Consider the following 20,625-nt stretch of genomic DNA (forward strand, 5'->3'; position numbering starts at 1 on the left):
CTGCCAAGCAATTTTGGCGCAGCTAAGATTTTCCCTTTGTTGTTGGGTAGATTGCATTAGTGTTTTACAAAGAGATATAATCAGATTTAATTTACATACAGAACATTTTTTTCAATTATTGTATTGAGGCTGATCCTTCAAAATTCATTAGCAACATCAGTAGCGAGTTAAGAACTGGAACAGTTGGTTTAGATTTGCGCAGAGTGAATGATCAAATCAGCTAAATTAGGTTAGCAGGGTAAAGTCAAGCAGCCCTATTTTAACGACCATTAGTAAAAAGCATAAGCGGTATACATTATCTAAGCTTACCAATTAATTGCTTTATGCGCTGCTATAAGACAATGACATGACCACTATTCTTAAATACTCATTTAAGCCACGGTAACCAATTTTGACCTTCATTTAGCTTAGTTTCCCATTTTTTCCTTGATCATCTAGAACTTTGATACCCTTGAATGACCTCTTTCGGGACAACCGCTTGGTGACAGTTCACATGAAAGCAGCCTCTCATGGATTCTAACCGTTTCACTGGCAGCTGAACAGCAATACACCAGGTGCTGTTCTTTGATCCACCCAGCATGAATTAGACTTCAATTCAATTAGAACTCAAATGGGGTCCTTTCCTACCAGCGTATTTGGTTATGTATCGTAGCAAACTTACACTAAACTATTTTTGTGTGACAGCAAAGTGACGTCTAAATGATTATTGTTTTTGGCTAAAATTGAGCAAACCTTTGATTAAAAAAAGCAAAATTAATAAAAAGTGATCAGTTGACTTTACTTAAAAAGGTGGGGAAACCCATTGCCTTAAAATTAAGTAAATGAGCTTCATGCGTAATTTAAACATGAACTTGACAATTCCACATAACTTACTTTTTTCAGTCATGCATGGTTTATTTACTTAATAATTTGAAGGCAACAGGTTTCCAAAAAAAAATTAAGTTAAGTCATCTGATCACTTTTACAGGGTTGCAGACTGATATAACAATTAGCGATTGGAATCAGAAAGAATTCTTGAGAATTTTTTGCTAATGATTATGGTTCCTTAATGGTTCCATCAAGTATTCTTTTAGTACTTGTAAAGAATAGTGATGTTAGGAAATGCAATGTTACTGCCAAATGATATAAAACAAATTATTTAAAACAGTTTTTGAAATAGGTGTTTAAACAAACTTTGTTTATTTGAAAGGTTTTTAAATCATTTTTATTAATAATTTTGCCTTAAATATGTTAAAATCAATACTATACTAAACAAACAGAAATGTGTAAACAAATTTCATTCATTATTTTTTATAAAATACCAATGACAAAACGTACTAAAAATAAATTCACTAAAAAGAGTCAACTGAAAAGAGAGTCATTTGTTCGGGAAACAGACTACACTGGTTGTGCTGGGTGTTTTTTGATTCACTAACAAGAACCAGCTCGAAGTGATTATTTTGGGAATCAAACATTGGTCGCGCTGTTTGTTTGGCAATGTAGATTCAGTAATGATGCTGCAGTGCCAGTGAAAAAGTTCAGGAAACTCTGTCAGAGTATTTTAGTATGGTGTTCCGACTGCATCCAAATGCATGTGTGAAAACTGCAGAAACAAAACATTATTTGGTTCCATTTTTTTTTAAATCTCAGTTCCCAACCCTAAAATCACTGGCTGCAAGATTATCTGTCATTTTGCCATGAACACATTTTTTTGAAAAACAAACAAACCTTTCGGAGTCAATAACTAAAAATATTTTTGGTACCTTTTTCAGGTGAAGAGCCATCATCTTCATCAGCCACCACTGTTGTGTCATCTCCACCTGGTTCGGAACTAACTACAGGTGCTGTTACTATAATACCATCATCATCCTCACCACTTATCTGTTCATCTCCCTCCTCTTTTCCCTCTGCCTCCTGCTCCTCCTTATCTGCAACATCATCAGCTAGCTCAGGCTCCTCAGTAACACCCTCACCTTCACTTGTTATATCTTTTTCAGAGTCAGCGACTTTTGGCCCAACACCAGTCTCATCTTTAAGACTGTCTATTACACCCTCACCGTGATCGTCAGCTAGTTCTTTAGCTATCTTATCATCGTGGTCATCAGATGGGATATCAGTAGCGCTTAAGCCATCTTGTGAGTCAGCTATGGCTACTGCATCGTCAGCTTTAGCTACTGCGTCGTCAGCTTTAGCAGCACTCTCCTCTATGGGTGTTAATATCTCTGCATCACCATCAACTTTAAGTATAGGTTCCTCACCAATTTCCTGAGCTTCAACATTAGTGACTGTAACACCAGCATCTGCTATGATACCAAGCACAATGGGGATATCAGCCTCCTGGACATCATCGTCATCATCTTTCTCCTCACTTTGGTCATCTTTTTGGTCATCATCAGTATCGTCATCGTCTGTAGTAGGAGCCAATTTAAGGGCTGGCTCGGCTAATTCTTCTTTATCATCTTCTTCCTGAGGTGGTTCTTCATGGCCAGCCTCCCCACCCTCAAGAGCATCTTCTGCTTCTTTGATATCTTTAGAGGAGGAATCATCAGCTACAACTTCAACATCATCGTCGTGCTCTTCTGTGGGCAAAGGTGGGAGGATTTCAGCATCAGATTTTAGATCATCTATGGTGCCATCTTCATCCTCCTCTTCTGCTTTGCTCGATTCATCATCCTGATCATCTAGTAATGTAGTAGGAACCTTTTCATCTGCATCAGTTCTGTCCTCCTCATCATCATCTTCAGCTGCCTCATCTTCTTTAGAGGTGACAAGTTCTGCAGCTTCATCTTTCTCCTCATCGGGTTTGGCAGGGATGGAAGCATCTTCCTTTTCGGGAGCAGCAGAAGCAGCAGCAGCAGCAGCCTCTTCATGTTCTTCTTCCTCCTCAGCATCAGCTTCCTCATCTTCCTCTTCCTCCTCCTCATCAGCCTCCACTTCATCCTTTTCTTCAGCCTCCTCATCCTTTCCCTCCTCCTCCTCTTCCTCCACAGGCTCCTCTGCTGCTGCTTCCTCCTCTTCATCTTCCTCTTCCTCCTCAGCATCAGCTTCTTCTTTCTCCTTTTCTTCAGCCTCCTCTTCCTTTCCCTTCTTCTCCTCCACAGCCTCCTCTGCTGCTTCCTCCTCTTCATCTACCTCTTCCTCCTCAGCATCAGCATCAGCTTCTTCTTTCTCTTTTTCTTCAGCCTCCTCTGCTGCTTCCTCCTCTTCTTCATCTTCCTCTTCTTCAGCAGATTCTTCTTCCTCCTCCTCAATCTCCTCACCATCTTCTTCTTCTACTTCTTCTTCATCATCCTCTTCTTCTTCTTCTTCTTCCACCTCCACCTCTTCGTCAGCAGCCATTTCATCTTCTTCCTCCTCCTCCTCTTCCTCCTCGTACTCCCCTTCCTCTTCTAAGATCTCCTTGGCCCGTATCTCTGCAACTATATCATTAGGTTGTCAGAAATGTCAGTGAAGCTGTAGAGGTGTGGGGTTCAAACCCCACAGGATGAGACAGATTCTAAATCATTTTGGCTAGACATACACAATCCAGTGCATAACATATAATCAGATAGATTATGCATATTATGTATTTTACTGTGACAGCATCCCTTTAGTAGTATGCTATTAGATAGTTGAATACTTAGAAGACATGCAAACGAACAGGTTCCAAGTTTTTTTTTTTTTTTTTTTTAGTAAAACTGTTGATGCACAAAGGAGCTCTGCATATTGCTCATAGCTTGATGAGGCCTCTTAATGGTACAATATATTGTCAGAATAACAAATTGTTCAAACTTTTGTGGCTTTTAAGGTTCGGTTGCATTTACTGTTGTTTGGAAAATGATTGAACCAAAAACAAGTATCAAATGGAACAAACATGATCCCTGCACGATCTAATCTATAGCGTCTTATTAACTCACTGTTATTCATTGTCTGCAACACATTTCTTCTCCCTCTTCGTCTTTCTGCCATTTTCTCCTCTGCTAAAGAAACTCTTAAGCCTCTTAAAAGTCCTCGTCCGTGCTCCTAACAATTTTGACCTTAAGACCCCTTTTAAGGGTTAAGATGCTTTCTGAATTACTTTTTTCTTTACTAGGATTTTTTCTTTAATTTTAAGAGTAAGAATTTTCTTAGATTTTTGTCACTAGGAGCTACTCTTTGCATTAAGATTCTTTATGAATACGGGCGTGTCCCTGTGTCCCTCTTAGGTGTCCCTGTGTCAACAATTATGGACTGTACCTTTAAAGCAAAATAGGGGCACACCAATTTATGAGGCTTGCAGAGTTCCCTTAAGTGTTAATATGACAAATGACAGCAAATGTGTTGCCCATATAATCAAATTCAGACTTTTATTACACATATGTGGGACTATTTTTATTCACAAACATTTGCATTTGCTGAAACTGATAATGGTGTTTAGATGCTTTCTGCAATAGCGTTACCATTTAGAGCTTACCATTACCAGCTTAATGATAATTTCATGAAGATGTTAATAGACAAATACATGCAGCTTTATGGAACACTGATTAGCATGGGGAGCATAATTAGGGTGTGTGAACACAAAGGGAAATGATTATGAATGCATGGCTCCAAATGCAATCAATGACAGCATAATGCCCATTCTCCATAAAATACTCTAATGCTTGCCCTCCTAATGCAACTTTAATATAAATGTGTTAATTACAGACTCAAGCAAACTGTTATCTGTTATGCTGATGGGTTGTGTATTCTCTAATGAATGCAATCTCATCAAGCTCTCTTCAAGACACAGACCTTTTTTTCTTGGTGGCAGGAATTCTCCTAGAGGAGAGATACACAGACCATAAGAATATAAGAACAACTGTGATTAAGTTAGTTGGTTAATGTGAGGTTTAATGCATGGTAAAAAAAATAAAAAAAATTATGTTGTATATGCAGCATGGTGAAAATTTAGATAAATATCCAAGTCTATCTTAGGCACCCTTGTCAGCTGCTTCTTCATCATGATGCTGTTTTGGCATACTTTAACACATGATACCAACTAACAGTATAAAGGATAGTTAACCCAAAATTAAAATGCTTTCATCATTTGGTTTAGGATCAGTGGTTTAGTCCAACATTTTCTGAAGAGACACAATTGGATCGCTTTATGCTATGAACAGATTGAAATTAGGCTTTTATTCACATATAAACATGTATTAAACCAACAGAAGCTCAAGCATGTTACGTTACCTTGATAGAACTTCTCGGTTACGTATGTAACCCTCGTTCCCTGAAGGAGGGAATGGAGACATAGTCGACATATCGACTGATTAGGATCACGCTTAGGGAGCCTGTCATCTTCGAGTATTGATCAAACGAGCCAATGCACACATTTTGGTGTGCAAGCTTTGCATCCACGCCCCGCAACACGGAAAAAAATATGGAAGTGGATGCACGCACCACTTGTTTTTCGCTGAGGAGCCGAGCAGAGCCCGGAGTCAGCGGTGGTCCAGCAATAGTGGCGACGGGACTATGTATCCATTCCCTCATTCCGGGAACGAGGGTTACATACGTTACCGAGACGTTCCCTTTCAGTCGTTCACGTTCAACGTAGTTGACATATCAACTGATTGGGATCCCTATTAAAACGTCACTAGTGCTGCCACATTCCAGTGCCTAGACAAAAGCCTCCTGATCCCCCAGCATTATTGAGGCGGAGATAGGACAGGGCTTAGGCCAGGGAAGTCACTGCTGTTCCGCAAGACCCACTTGGCAATACAACATATGGGATGTCACTGAGGTGGCTCCAGCCTATAACAGGGGGAGACACACCGGTCAGTGATGGCAGAGGGGGCTCTTCCAAGGGAAAGACACGGGCTCACCACAGGGAGCCGTACTGTGGAAGAATACACATATAGGAGTCGCCGTAGGGATCACAACATATGGGCCCAGCCTAGCACAGGCTCCACCAGTGCATACGAGTGCTAGGCCTGGCATCGGACGCTCCGCCACGTCCGTTGCCGAAGGGTGTGGAGGAACACGACAGGGTTCGGCTAAGAGGAACTCTACTGGAGCAAAAATGGTGCATGTATCTGGTCCATAGGAGGGGAATGGCGCAGCAAGCCGACACTTCGAACCGGGCTCACAGTGTAACTGGCTTCATGTGAAGGGAGCACACGGGAAGCAACCGGCTCGACACATAGGCTATTTTTCTAGCGAACGTGTTTTGTGTCGCCCAACCCGAAGCTCTACAAACATCTGTCAGCGAGGCACCCTGTGCCAACGCCCAAGGAGAAGCTACACTCTCATTTTAGAGGAGTGGGCTCACAACCCAGGGGGGCATGGTGTGTCTTGGGATTGATACGCCAAGAGACGAGGATCCCCCGTCCAAGAGGCAGCGGCCGCCGGACACAGGTGTGCCGTGACAGACCGCTCCACTGGAGGAATAGCCTTGTAACCCTTCACCGCTCCTCCGCCAAGGGTACTGAGGAGGGAGGAGCTACTCAGGCAGTTTCTGGAAGAGAAAGGTGCCGTCCACGACCTGGTAAGCTCTCCATGCACTTTTGGAAACAAAGGCACCGGGGCGGCGGGCTAAGAACCAGCACGGCCTGGCCCGCCCCGCCCCGCCCCGCCCCGCCCCGAGAAACCAATCATCCAACCGAGACTGTTCGGGAGACGGTGGAGGATTCCATGCTAGCCCGACAGCCTCGGTGGCCCGTTTCAGCATAGTTTCGGCCCGTTTCGGCAGCTCACCCTCCGATGCCGAAATCGGCATCCTGTCATCTGGAGGGGCCCCGAATGAAATCGCTGGTCGGTCCATTACAGAGGGTCCAGCGCGCTCAACGGGGGGCTCCACCGGCTGCGGTGTGATAGAGGAGTGAGGGGCCCACAGAGATTGGTTACTGGGCGTGGAAGCCATCACTATGATCCTCTGATCACCCATCCCACACGGCATCCTAGGGTGGTGCGTGGTAATGTGGACTCCACCTTCGCGTACGAAAGCGAGTCTCGAACATGAACTATTCACAAAAGCTGCTTCAGCATGCTGTAATCCCAAACACGTGATGCAACTAATGTGACCATCAGAGGGGAACAGGGAACGACCACATCCAGAAACGCACGGGTGGAATGACATCTTTAAAAAGACGCAAACGCACCCGTGTTGCTCTTTCAGGAAACGAAAAACTCTGACCAGTGCCGGAGCACACAGTTGAATGATCCAGGCAACACTGACAGGAATGGTGCAGCCTGTACCAGTGAAGCACTCACTTTCTTCGCCCTCAACCGGCCGTCAGACAAACAGTTGAGAGCTGAGAAGGCTCGCGACCACCGCTGCATTCGAGCTGTAGAACCACCAGCACTGGGAGACTTCCACAAAAAGCACCGACTCGTTGAATGAATCAACACTCTTCAGAGAAACCGTCATGAAGACCGATCGGCTCCGAAGTGAAAGACAAGTGGTGCATTGCGGGGCAGAGCGAGGATGCAAAGTTTGCACGCCAAGGTGTGCATTGGCTCGTTTTATCAATACTCGAAGATGACAGGCTCTCTAAGAATGATCCAAATCAGTCGATACGTCGACTACGTTGAACGTGAGTGACTGAAAAGGAACCAATGTGTTTCTCTTGTGTTTCGCAGCACATTTGAGCTTCCGCAAGAACCAATGAGGTCAAGCAGGTCTGGTTTAGCTTCTGTTTATGCTCTCTAATCAATGTTTATATGAGAATAAAAGCATAAATTAAATCTGTTCATCATATAAAGCAATCGAGTATCTTCAGAAAATTTGGACTAAACTGCTCAATTCATATGGATTAGTTTTACAATCTCTTAACTTTTTGAAGCCTCAAAGTGGTATGCTGTCAATGGAGGGACAAAAAGCTCTCAGATTTCATAAAAAAGATCTTCATTTGATCTTCATAGGGTGAGTAATTAATGACAGAATTTTCCCTTTAATGGTGCCCACAGGCTGTCAAGCTCCAAAAATGACACCAAAAAAGCACCATAAAAGTATCATAAAAGTGTACATAGTCATATCTTCCTCTCCACCTCTCATAACATAGTAAATAGCACAATTTCTTTCCGTTGCATACATGCTTTTTAGGGATTTTTTAAATAATTGTTTACACTTATTGCCAATGGTCACCATTCACTTTGCATTGAATGGAAAAGAGTGTCAAAATTCTGTAGTGCTCGACAGAAGATTGAAAACCTTAGGGGTTCGGAACAACATTTTAATTTTTTGAGTGAACTATCTATTTAATATCATCAATGACAAGGTACACTACTTTGTAAGAACCCAATTTGTAGCCTAATACATTTTGTGAGGCTTTAATTTGAATATGGTACTCCAAACTCATTGCTTTATGCAAAAAATAAAAAAAATAAAAATAACAACCTGACAAAATATTCACCCTTTCAGGCAACTAATGATTTGCTCTTCAAATATTGCCCCTAATACTTCCTCAATTAACAGCTGAAAGTCCCACAAACCTAATGTGAGAAGTGTTTTGCGAGGAGATTTGCATATTTATTTAGTTCAGCAGTAATGTATCAATTCTCAAAACAACTGTCTGAATATCATTATTTATGCCAAACACCACTTGACACCCTTAAAGTGCTGTCGTAGTCCACTTTAAATGGAGAATAAATGCTTCAGAAAATCATGAAGAAGAAAGTACACCTCACAAGGTCAGGCCAGAGGGGAAAAGCTCAAGTAGTGGCCATGTTTAAGATGTGCAAAAGGCTTGGTATATCCTACCCTAACGCATATGACTGAATTCTTCATCTCATGCTGATTTTAAACACTATTCATTTATTTATGTCAAACAATTAAAATAGAATTTTTGTGCACCTTTAAAATGATGCATATCTTATGTGTGCATGTTCAAAGTGAAGGAGCACAGAGAATGATACTAACCTTTTTTCTTCACAAAATGATGATCACCTAAATTGGCAGAGGAGGAAGGAATACAGAAGACAGTGTTAGAGAAGAACCTACAAAATAGATCTTTTGAAACATTGATGAGAGTTGAATAAATTATAAATGTGGATCAGAGAAGGGAAAAGGCTTGTCTGCAGTCCACAGCACTTTTATTCCTGGCCTCTAAGATCTTCTATAAAAAAGGGCATGTCAACATCAGTACACACACACACACAGAGAGAGAAGTGTTGTAATCTTTGTATTTCACACTTTTTACACATTTAATTTGCATGCGACAAACAGGTTCAAATCAAAATTATTCGGCATGTGAAGCCACCTTTATGCCCGATGATGCATTTACATGTGTGCAATTAGAATGTTTAATTAATTAGCTTGTTTGTCTGCTGAGCGAATTGATCTGGCGAGCCTGTTTTATTCCAGTCTGATCTGTAAATACATCCTTTGGTGCTCAAATTAAAAGCAGAGCATATTGGTGATTTTGTATAGAGAGTTGAGTAATATTTTTCATGATTTAAAATTACATTTCTCATTTCCAGAAAGGATTATGAAAGTAACTTTTTGATATGTTCATAAATTCCCATTACTGTATACAGTACTATCAAATCTGGTAAATAAGATTATACAACATTAAAGATTGACAATTGAAATGCCACATAGTTTAAAATGTGCATGTAGTTCATATATTTCATTGTATTTGATAAATAAACATATAGGCGGAAGAACACTTATTTCCCAGAATGCATCACCTGTTTAATTGCAATTCAGTGAATTCCTCTTCTTGTCTTTCTAATTCAAATTCTTGTGTGGTGTGTGAATAATGCAATTCAAGCCATGGAGTAATTTTTCTACTAAGTTGCTAGTGGAAACAATTTTTCTACTACAGTTTTTACATAAAAATTTGTTTGTTTTTTTTGTTTGTTTTTTTATCCCTGGCTGTGACATTTGTCAAAAACATTATAGGTTAATTCAGTATGATAAAATGGCAATGGTTTGTTTGGAATTCCATAAACGTGGTATTTTCTGTCAGTTTCGAATCGAAACTAGCGCTAGCGAGGCCCAATTCTCAAATGATTCACGCATTTGAATCGGTTCATATCAATGAATCGTAGAGTGAATCATTCAGTTCACTCACGCACTAAATCGTTTGGAGCGGTTCCCTGCGACATCAACATTGACGAAAATACTAAAGTCACTGCACAGAGAGACAAAAGAGTGTCTTATTAAATTAATATTTACTTACAGACCTTTGAAAGAAAACCTCGAAATACATACATTTCTATCGTTTGCTAGCGATGCAAAGGATTTTATGAAGTTCAACATCTGCACGTGCTGCTTGTGAACGACTCGGGTAAAGACATTTTTCATCTTCAGTTTCAAAACAGCACACACTGCACGCTGCCGTCTGACACTCGTCTGTCTGGATACTGGAAATGAGGCATTTTCTTTTACTTTGTGTGTGTGTGTGTGTGTATTTATATATATATATATATATATATACAGTGCGTGCAGAATTATTAGGCACGTTGATTTTCTGATCATATTTTTTTCCAGTCACATTTTACCAATTCCAAACCACATTAATCATAGTAACTACTATTAATTTTGTATTTAATCATTTATAAGTGATATATAATTGTTCATGAAAAAACGCCTTATATTCAGGTGTGCATAATTATTAGGCAAGTTTTCTTTTACAGATAAAATAAGCCAAAAAAAGAGATTTAATTCAGACTTAAAAGTAAAAAATTATTAAATCCCCATGAGAAGGATGCAATACTAATGCAATACTAGAGATTGCAGTTAAGGCATGACCATTGGAAATTGAAATACTCATTAGGTCAGCAGGGTCAGACAAAAACAGGTGGAGAAGAAATGACACATGTTAACTGCAAAATAATTAAGAATTAAGGTGAAGAATTAAGTGTGAAACCATCAGGAACTCTTAAGTCTCCAGCGCCACCATTTTCCAGAACTGCAACCTACCTGGAGTCTCCAGAAGTGCAAGGTGTCAGGATCTCAGAGACTTGGGTTAGGTAAAGAATCCTAAAAAATGACCCCCACTTAATAAGAATCACAAGCTGAAGTGTAGTAAAATACATGAAGACTGTTTTTTTATAGGCTTTATAGACAGACAGATTGAGAGTGACTCTTGAAGGACCAGCACCACATCCTCTTCTACCACTATTTGAAGAATTCATCTTCCAGAATCTGACAGTAAGTTTTGGGAGTTCATTTTTAGTCCATCTCTGCAAAACGGACATCAGAGTAGGAGATGGACTAAAAATTTAACTCCCAAAACTTATTAAAATGTATTCTGGAAGATGAATTCTTAAGATAGTGGTAGAAGAGGATGTGGTGCTGGTCCTTCAAGAGTCACTCTCAATCTGTCTGTCTATAAAGCCTATAAAAAACCAGTCTTCATGTATTTTACTACACTTCAGCTTGTGATTCTTATTAAGTGGGGGTCATTTTTTAGGATTCTTTACCTAACCTAAGTCTCTGAGATCTTGACACCTTGCACTTCTGGAGACTCCAGGTAGGTTGCAGTTCTGGAAAATGGTGGCGCTGGAGACTTAAGGGTTCCTGATGGTTTCACACTTAATTCTTCACCTTAATTATTAATTATTTTGCAGTTAACATGTGTCATTTCTTCTCCACCTGTTTTTGTCTGATCCTGCTGACCCAATGAGTATTTCACTTTCCAATGTTCATGCCTTAACTGCAATCTCTAGTATTTCATTAGTATTGCATCCTTCTCATGGGCATTTAATAATTTTTTGACTTTTCAGTCTGAGTTAAATCTCTTTTTTGGCTTATTTTATCTGTAAAAGAAAAAGTGCCTAATAATTATGCACACCTGAATATAAGGCGTTTTTCATTTCCAGCCTTCATGAACAATTATATATCACTTATAAATGATTAAATACAAAATTAATTGTAGTTATTGCGATTAATGTGGTTTGGAATTGGTCAAATGTGCCTGCAAAAAAAATATGGTAAGAAAATCAACTTGCCTAATAATTCTGCACACACTGTATATAGCCTATATATATATATATAGATATATAGATATTATGGGTCATTCCTATATTTATTATGGGTCATTCCTGGGATTCTGTAATATTTCAGTGGTGGTTCACCTATGTCCATTTATAATGAATACAATCATTATTGCATTTAAATATTTTTTATCATAAAATTATGTCTTATTTCTATCGTATAAGCATTCATTTTTGTCATGTCCCTGAGTTACTTCACTGAATTTTTACTTAGAAAATGTTTAACAAAATTCGCATAGTGTATCATTTTGGGCAGTATTGTAAGTATTTATTTGTGTTACTTTCTTGTGAAAAAAAACAAAACAAAAAAACACTATAAAGTTATGTCCCTCAGTCTGAACTTAACCCTGTCATATTATGCCAACCATTCTCAGCCTATAATAATTTAGATTCCACCCATATGTGACATAATTTATCAGAAATGACATCATTCAGGTCTCTTTAACCGTGGTGCAGAAGAAGGTATGTAGTATCATACTTTTTATTCATATGTTTGAGTCGTATTATGGTCAGGGAGGGTACTGTTAAGCTTAACAACTCAACCCCATCACATACAATTAAGATGGAAAATTATTATTTTTTCAAAATTTTATTTTAATCCATACAATGTTCTTATTTCATTACTGCCATTTATGATATACTCTCCTACACTACAAGAGGAGCAGTGGCCATTTTGAGCAAAAAACCCTGTCATGTATTTATTGTTTCTGGGTTCAACATTTGTGACAGGGTTGAGTTTTTTTTACTTCATTTATGAATAAATGTAATAAAAAATATAAAATAGTCATGGTTTCAGTAAAGATATACTTAACAAAATCATGATTTAAAATCATAATTTAGAATATTTGATGTATTGTGTCCACTTAATCATTGACAAGCATCCTATGTCAGAAATGGCAGCCACATCAGCAGCAGAAAGACTGTGTTGTGCATGCAGATATTGACGGAAGGGCACAATATGAGATCGAGGTCAAATTTAAAATATAAATTTGAAGGCAATGTCTCCCTTTAAACCGGTTACAGTCTTCGACCCTGCCACACTATTCTCAACTATTCTTTTGGGGAATAAATAGTTAACACAATAAAATTGTGGTTTTAATTAAACATCTAAATTGAATAATAGAATAGAATAAAAGTTAAATCAGGGGAAAAATTGAAAACTGAAAATAATTAAAGGCCTTTAATGCCTGAGGTGGGAAAATATGAATTGTTGGAGGTTTGATGTGCCTAATGATGTGGGATATTTAGAAAAATAATTATATGTAGTTTAAAACAAAAACAAATCCAGGTTGAAATATTACTGAATCCCAAGAATGACCTATATATATATATATATATATATATATATATATATATATATATATATATATATATATATATATATATATTTAAATATATATGAAGAGTTCAGATGCAAAAGCCTTTAAGTGCCATCTTAAATTTTCTTCTAGAATGATAATTTTTATCAAGCTCGTATATGTAAGTTCAGTAATTTCACTTAAATGGCAATGAAGACTACCTAATTGTCATTAAAGTGAAATTACTAAACTTAAATATACGCGCTTGATAAAAATGATCATTCTATAAGAAAATTTCAGATGGCACTTAGAGGCTTTTGCATCTGAACTCTTCATATATATATATATATATATATATATATATATATATTAGTATTGTGATCAGTTTGTATACCTTGTGTACTTGCAATGTTTTTGTTTTGCTGAGATTATTCTGTTGGTATGTTATGTATTTATCTGAAATCATTCATTTATAACTGGAGGTATTGAAGCAATGTGGCAGTCAGTCCACATGCATTTATTCAGAGCACCTCAAGGTGACTTATGAAGAATCTTAGCCAAGCGTGTTATTGGTTCAACAATCTTGGCAATGTCACTTTTGTGCCTCTCTTTGTTTTGAGCTCTCTTTATTGATGCATCTGAATGTGTTCACTGTGCATATGTGTACTTCATTTGTTTTCTGACAGCTCTATTAAACATTTATTTCTGCTGGATTTTATTTAGATGATTTCAAACGTTTGTGCTCAGCTCAATGCTAAATACTACTAATTTAGTAATGTGAATTATGTAGATCTTAAAACTCTTGTAATGAGTCTTCTGGTTTTATAGGTTTCCTAATTGATTACAGTGGTCTGTGGTCAGATTCATTATTTCATAGGTCTTATTTAATCTTCATAGGCCTTATTTATCTTTGGAGATTTTGATTGAAGATTAAAGCAAATAGGCTTATATTTGCCTTTATTAAAAGTGTCAGTTTTAATGGCAGTTTTGTTTGTTAACCTTCCATCATTGTATGAGTTGGATAGTGTAACAGATGTGATACATTTTCAAGGTCATGGAAGTCATGGAAGTTAAAGAGAATTTACTAGGCTAAACTTGATACAAAATCAGGATAAAAAGGAGACGAGATAGAGCACCTAATAAACATTTCTTCTGACCTTTCTAAGTGCATCTGTGGTTAAAGACAGGGCCATATGAGCTGGCCTCAATGAGACCACAATGACTCATTAGCTTCCAAAATTACAGAGGGGAGATTAAGATGTCTCATGTTGTTTTGCTTCTCTTTTTTTCTGAGATTCACTGTTCTCCAATAGTGACAAATATCACAAATAGTGCATCATCTGTTCTCTTGCACTAAACTGCAAACATAATTTCCTTAATCAGTATTGCTGTCTTGTTTTCCAGTAAAAAAAATATAGAGAGAAATTCTTAACTTAAAGTTACTTTCGAAATAAAAGAATTGCAAGACATTAAGACTTGCTTTCCTAGAATTAATATTGAATTAGAGTTTTCTCATATTCAAACAAAAAAAATCTCCAGCCAACTAGCCTTATTATATTATATTATATTATATTATATTATATTATATTATATTATATTATATTATATTATATTATATTATATACTCTTCTATTACTCAAATTAAATTCTGTACAGTAGCATTACTTGTATTGTCCCCTTTCAATCAATTGCTTATGCTTGTATTCTCATTTGCAAGTTGCCTTGGATAAATGTTACTGCATATTACGTATATGTCTTTGTGAATGTCTTTGTGAATCAACTTAACTTGAGATTATTATCAGAAGAAACCAAAAAGATTTGATGTGCGAGATTAATGACAGAGATGTGATACTGTTTTGTTTGGTTTTTATTGTTATTTTGTAGAATCACACATGTGGCAGACAGTTCCTGGTAGACATTCCTCGTCCTCTTTCTCAAAACTCTTCTTTGGGGTGTAAAGCTGTAAAATAGTGACCCATTCCTTTAATATTTCTGGTTATGACACACACCATTTAGAATTTTCTAGCAGACCTTGTAATATTATGTCAGAATATAGATTGCTTAAAACTAAATATTTACACAAATTTGATCCATGCTATTCTTCAATCCCTTAGGGAAACCAGATTTAAACCAGGTTGCAGAAGGGGGAAAACGTGACCAATAAAAGCCAGCTCAAATTTCTAATAAGTCCTATTAGTACACATGGCTCGTCAGATCAAACCGCTTTGAGTTAGTCTGTGGTTTCTGAGATGTTGTTGATATTACAGTAAACACTTTGTTGTGTAATCATGCTGCTATTGTGAAAGAAAGGCCACAACAAGTGTATATACCTTCATCCTCTTCTTCTGGTGCTACCAAATTAGTCAAAAAAGTCAAGATTGACGTTATCCAATCGGTAGTGTCATCCATTGCTTCGTTCATCGCCTTCATAGGATCAGGGCCCCCTAAGAGCATGTTTTAGACAGGGCATCTTGAGACATATTTCCATACACTCATCAAACTGTACATTCACTTACAGCCATTTAACCAGCTCTAATAACAACAGCAAAAACTTCTAAACTATCAGTCTGTTTGTCAATGCTCTACAAAATCTTTATCAGTGTAAAATCCAGCTCAAAAGCTATATATATGGCCGAAAGTATGTAATACCTGAACACTTGAACACCACATCATTATCTGCTGGTGGAACGTTTCAAAATCATGGACATTTAATTGGGAGTTGTTGTTGCACTTGTTGTTGTTTGAATTTGACATTATTACTTTTTCATTCTGCTTAGACAAGCAATCATGAGTTTTATATATTATTGACAGTATTATTTTATTTTTTTAACAGTAAACAAGTCTGCATATATTCTTGTGAAAAAAATATTTCTTATATCAGCTCTATAAATCTTACTGTCATAGTGGGAATAAAAAGATACACTGTAACTGATTATATTATTGTTTGAGCCATATACACTTGTTTTCTAAATTTAAATATTTGCCATTTATACTGTCACATATTGTTTTTAATGACATAGGCAATTATTTAATTATGGAGGCAAGATGTACCTTTATTATATCATGCTATCATTTTTCTTTCACAAAAGGGTTTTTAGATCATATATTTTTGGAAGGGGGTTCCTCATTAATATTGGATCATTATTTTTAGGGTCCTTGGCCTCAGAAAGTTTGAAACCCCACAATTTATGCTTTTTTCAGTAATGATGTAGCTGCAATCCAAACCATTTCATTAGAAGCAGGTGTTCACATACTTTTGGCCATGTACTGTATGCTTATCTTGCTTTCAGATAATCAGTGTACTATTGAACCGGAATGACATCTTCAATAACAAGACAAGATCTGATGATTTCAAATTCAGCCTCGAAAAGGATTTAACACCCACATGTCATAAAAAAAGACAGGCGCATATATGGATCTACAAATATTAATGCCATTGCCAAGTCAGTTAAACTTGTTTCCATTTTGGATAAGTTTGGGGAGTTTTCCTGCTTTCCACTGCCCATCGACAGGAATACTCATCATATTTCACACATCATCATGTAGTGCCTGTCTGTCTGCAGTTATCAGCAGGTGAACAGCATGACCCGAGTCAAAGCCATTTTACCAGAAGCCATTATGCAGAGGTGACGTGACTTCATGCACAGACTCCAGACTCATCAGACCTCTATTATAGCCTCTAAACACCCTGATGTTCACTTTTCCTGTTAGAATAAATTAGTATATGATTATAAAATATTCTGGTGGTCAACTATTATAATCTGCATGTGTTAAAGTTAGCTTGTAAAGGTACATTAGATGGGCAGTAAAGCTGTTTTAGTTGAAAAATGTTGTAAATCTAAAAAGCCTATTAGGTCGATAATGACTTGCATAGCCATATTTCATTATGTTAATTAGCACAAAATGGTATTTCGAATTGTGATGGATAATAGTATTATTATTATAATTTACTAACATTTTCTTAATTAAAGGTAAAGTGGGTGATTTCTTAGATCCCAGTAACGGGACACGTGAAGCACTTATTTTAGTAATCATCATAAATTAGGTAAAAATTAAACCATTTTGAAATTGGACATTGTGTTATCATGGAAATGCTACTTTAGCTGGCTAAATTTGGAACACAACTTGATTATACATATGTCTTTGATGTTCCAGCAATTTAGAGTCCAAATTATTTAGTCAAATATATATTTTGTATAAAATAAAAATGGTTTAGTCCTGTACATTTGCTTCTATGGTAAACTTCTAAACTTTTTTTTTAACTACTTTTGCAATAATCTGCCACAAAGAAACCAACCATAGGTCTGTAGTCATAGTTCAGATCTAAACTCAGTGACCGTAAAACAGGTTAAAGATCTTTTTACAAATTAAATTGGGAAAGGAGACTCGCATCACCTTTAAAGATCTTGTCACCTTGACATTGAAAAGGGTTTGCATCCCTTAAAAATGCTGCTTGAAGATGCCATTCAGGATGAGGAAATTACATTTACAGTGAAATTCACATTTTTAAAACTGTGGCTTATTAATTTAGATAACTATTTCAAATTTGTTGGTCACTACATGATCGCTGCTTGTATGCGTAAGATGTAATAAGATGGCTTGCCTCTAAGGCTGCCTGTTTCCTTTAATGTTTTCCTGACACGGTGTGGCTGAGGTCCTGTTAGGATGAGAGACACAGAAGCAGAGGTGTGTGATAGCAACACGCATACACTCTCATTGGGTCACCCTCACTGAGCATGCTCAGAACTGTAGGCAGGATAAACAGGCTCATTTAGCCACCATTATAAACAAAACACAATCACTCTTACAGCACAAAATCACAGGGAAGGTCCGAAAAGAGACATCATATTAATCCATGTCACAGTGAAAATGAAACTGCAAACATTCACATTTTGGCACAACTGGTATGGAAGCAGGATACATATGTAGTGTGAATGTGTTATGTAAGTCGCTGTAGTGTGGTCTCTTTTTTTTAGAGCATTTATTATAGCAAATTAAATTGTCACACTCTTTTCTCATGTCTGCTTCTGGCTGCATTGAAATTCATGCCTCGTAACGTAATTGTGACATCTCCTTTACACAGAGATGCTAATGCAATACTGATGAATTCAGTGACATTTGTTTGATTAACTTTTGAACCTACTTTATGGAAATTCTACATAAGCTTTCACTCTCAAAACTGACAATATTTTACATTTTTGAGTGCTTGAGTGTGACGTGTAAACTTGTAGGAAAGGAAAATATGCTGCTAATATAATATAAAAAATATATAATACCTGTTATATGTTTCTATTTAGAGAAAGACCCAATAATCTCACATGTGACACCTCCATATTTTTGCCAACACACCAAAGTCTGTAATCAAAACATGACCAATAACCTAAGATGTGCTATATATCCATAATACATTGTTTCCATAATACATTCCAAAGTTGATGTCTCTATAATAGATAACTCAATCTCCTAAGACACTTTCCTCAGGGCAGTGCAGCTAAGCTTTTGAAATCAATATAAGGGACAGAAAACCATACAGATGAATGCTTAACTAAATACACAATGATTTTGAATTGTATATCTTGAGGACAAATTACAGAGAGTTCAATGCAGTTTTTATATGTTAAATTAGGTGTGTACTTTAAATTATATGGTTATTTGTTTGCATAAGTGATAATGTGCTGGTTCAGTCAGTGAAATGGTTGCTGTTCATATCAATGCAGAAAATCATTTTCTTAATCTGTTTTTCTTTTCCTCTTTGTCTAATCATTATTAAAATAAGATAAATGTACATGAGAAGCAAAATTGCTTTTTTTTTCAGAAGACTTTTTTTTTTTTTTTTAATGAATATTTATTGAATTACTCTCATTGTCCTTATACTCCTTTGGTAAACTGTTTTGTTTTTTTTCACTGATAGATATGCAGAAAAAATACTGAAAAATAATATTTATCCAATTGGGTATAACAAATATTGGGAAATGAGATTGGAAAAAATACTGAACAAGAACTTTTCTTTTTTTTCTTTTTTTTTACAGGAATGTCATTTGGTGGAAAAATTCATTTATTTGCTCATTATACATTACATTATTCTGCATAGTTGCAAATCTAGCCCTGCAGTTTTTCATGGTTATGATATGGTGACTGTGATTTTGCCAGGACATGTTCCTGAATGGGAAATGGTAGGTTGATTGGTTGCTCTGTGACCAAATAGGAAATATGATCAAGGAACATGCCCTACTTGGCATAATAACAGTCAAATACAAGTGCTATAATAGACAAACATTAGTTTTACCAATATTTTGTACTTTTAATTTAATTTTATATGTTCTGAGGAGCTCTGATGCAGTTGCTTAGAAAGTGAGTATGTGCACCACCTATATGTTGTTCTTAGACTTATACTGTTGCATAGACCAGTCATGTAACTGAGGCTCCAGGGCAAAAAGAGGACACTATTCCACATCTTAGAAACTCAGGCATGAGGGGTATCATTCCCAACAGAGAATCTCAGTCATGGCACTGGGGAACACGGTCTTTGAATCCTGTCTTGAAAGTAGGGCTGGGCGATATGGCTGAAAACTGTATCACGATATAAGTGTTTCATATCGGTCGATATCGATAATTATTGAATTTTTTTATAACATATTTAAAATAAAGACCAGTCCAGGAGACAAATATATTACATTTAAAGATTTTTTATTTTAAACTTAACCTACCTCTGATTATAATCCCATCAGTTAAAAAGGCAGAAATGTCAACACGACCATGGAAAACTCAAAAGTCTAAAATCACAATGAACACTTAACAATTATCTCTTAACATTAAGGTGCAAAATTAAAGAATACGTAAGAAATGCTTTATAAAGGGGTGGGCGATATGGCAAAAATATTATATTACGATTTCTTTCTATAAATTATATAAATCTATTTCTTTCTATTTTCTATAAATTATACATTGATACTTATTAAAGCTATTAATAAAGTTATTAGTCAAGAGCAGTGAGTGATTTTCTCTTTACATTTTGTTGTTTTATTAACATTAAAGGGATAGTTCTCCTTAAAATTCTAATTTTCATAATTTACTCTCTCACGTTGTTTTAAACTCGAATAAGTTTCTTTCTTCTGTTGAAAATAAAAGTTATTTGGAAGAATGTGGGTAACCAAACAGTTGATGTACCCCAGTGACTTCCATAGTATATTTTTCCTCCTATGGAAGTCAATGGGGACCAGCTACTGTTTGGATACCCACATTCTTCAAAATATTAATATTAGAAAATATTAGAAGGCAATTAATACAGGTTTGGAACAACATTAGAGTGCGTAAATAATGAGATAATTTTTATTTTTGGGTGAACTATCCCTTTAAGGACAAGCGGCAGCGTGTTTACTATTACTACTGTCTCTTTAAGAGCTGCGCGCGA

The 20,625-nt window shown here is 36.7% G+C and overlaps 1 protein-coding gene across 10 annotated transcripts in view; it reads right to left on the minus strand.

Annotated features, from left to right (window-relative positions):
• Window positions 1-20,625, minus strand: part of trdn (triadin) — a 62,898-nt gene that overhangs the window by 34,512 nt on the left and 7,761 nt on the right. For 9 of the 10 annotated variants that reach the window (XM_082148192.1, XM_082148196.1, XM_082148195.1 and 6 more), the window contains 5 exons: window positions 17,818-17,871; window positions 15,545-15,658; window positions 8,834-8,860; window positions 4,729-4,755; window positions 1,743-3,398 (listed from right to left, as the gene is read on the minus strand). In XM_082148192.1, coding sequence (XP_082004318.1) covers window positions 1,743-3,398; window positions 4,729-4,755; window positions 8,834-8,860; window positions 15,545-15,658; window positions 17,818-17,871 — 1,878 coding nt within the window. The remainder of the gene's footprint in view (window positions 1-1,742; window positions 3,399-4,728; window positions 4,756-8,833; window positions 8,861-15,544; window positions 15,659-17,817; window positions 17,872-20,625) is intronic. The other variant, XM_082148190.1, reaches the window with a different exon arrangement.

Source organism: Leuciscus leuciscus (assembly GCF_965113295.1).
Source record: "Leuciscus leuciscus genome assembly, chromosome: 19".
In the NCBI taxonomy this organism is placed as follows: Eukaryota; Metazoa; Chordata; class Actinopteri; order Cypriniformes; family Leuciscidae; genus Leuciscus; species Leuciscus leuciscus.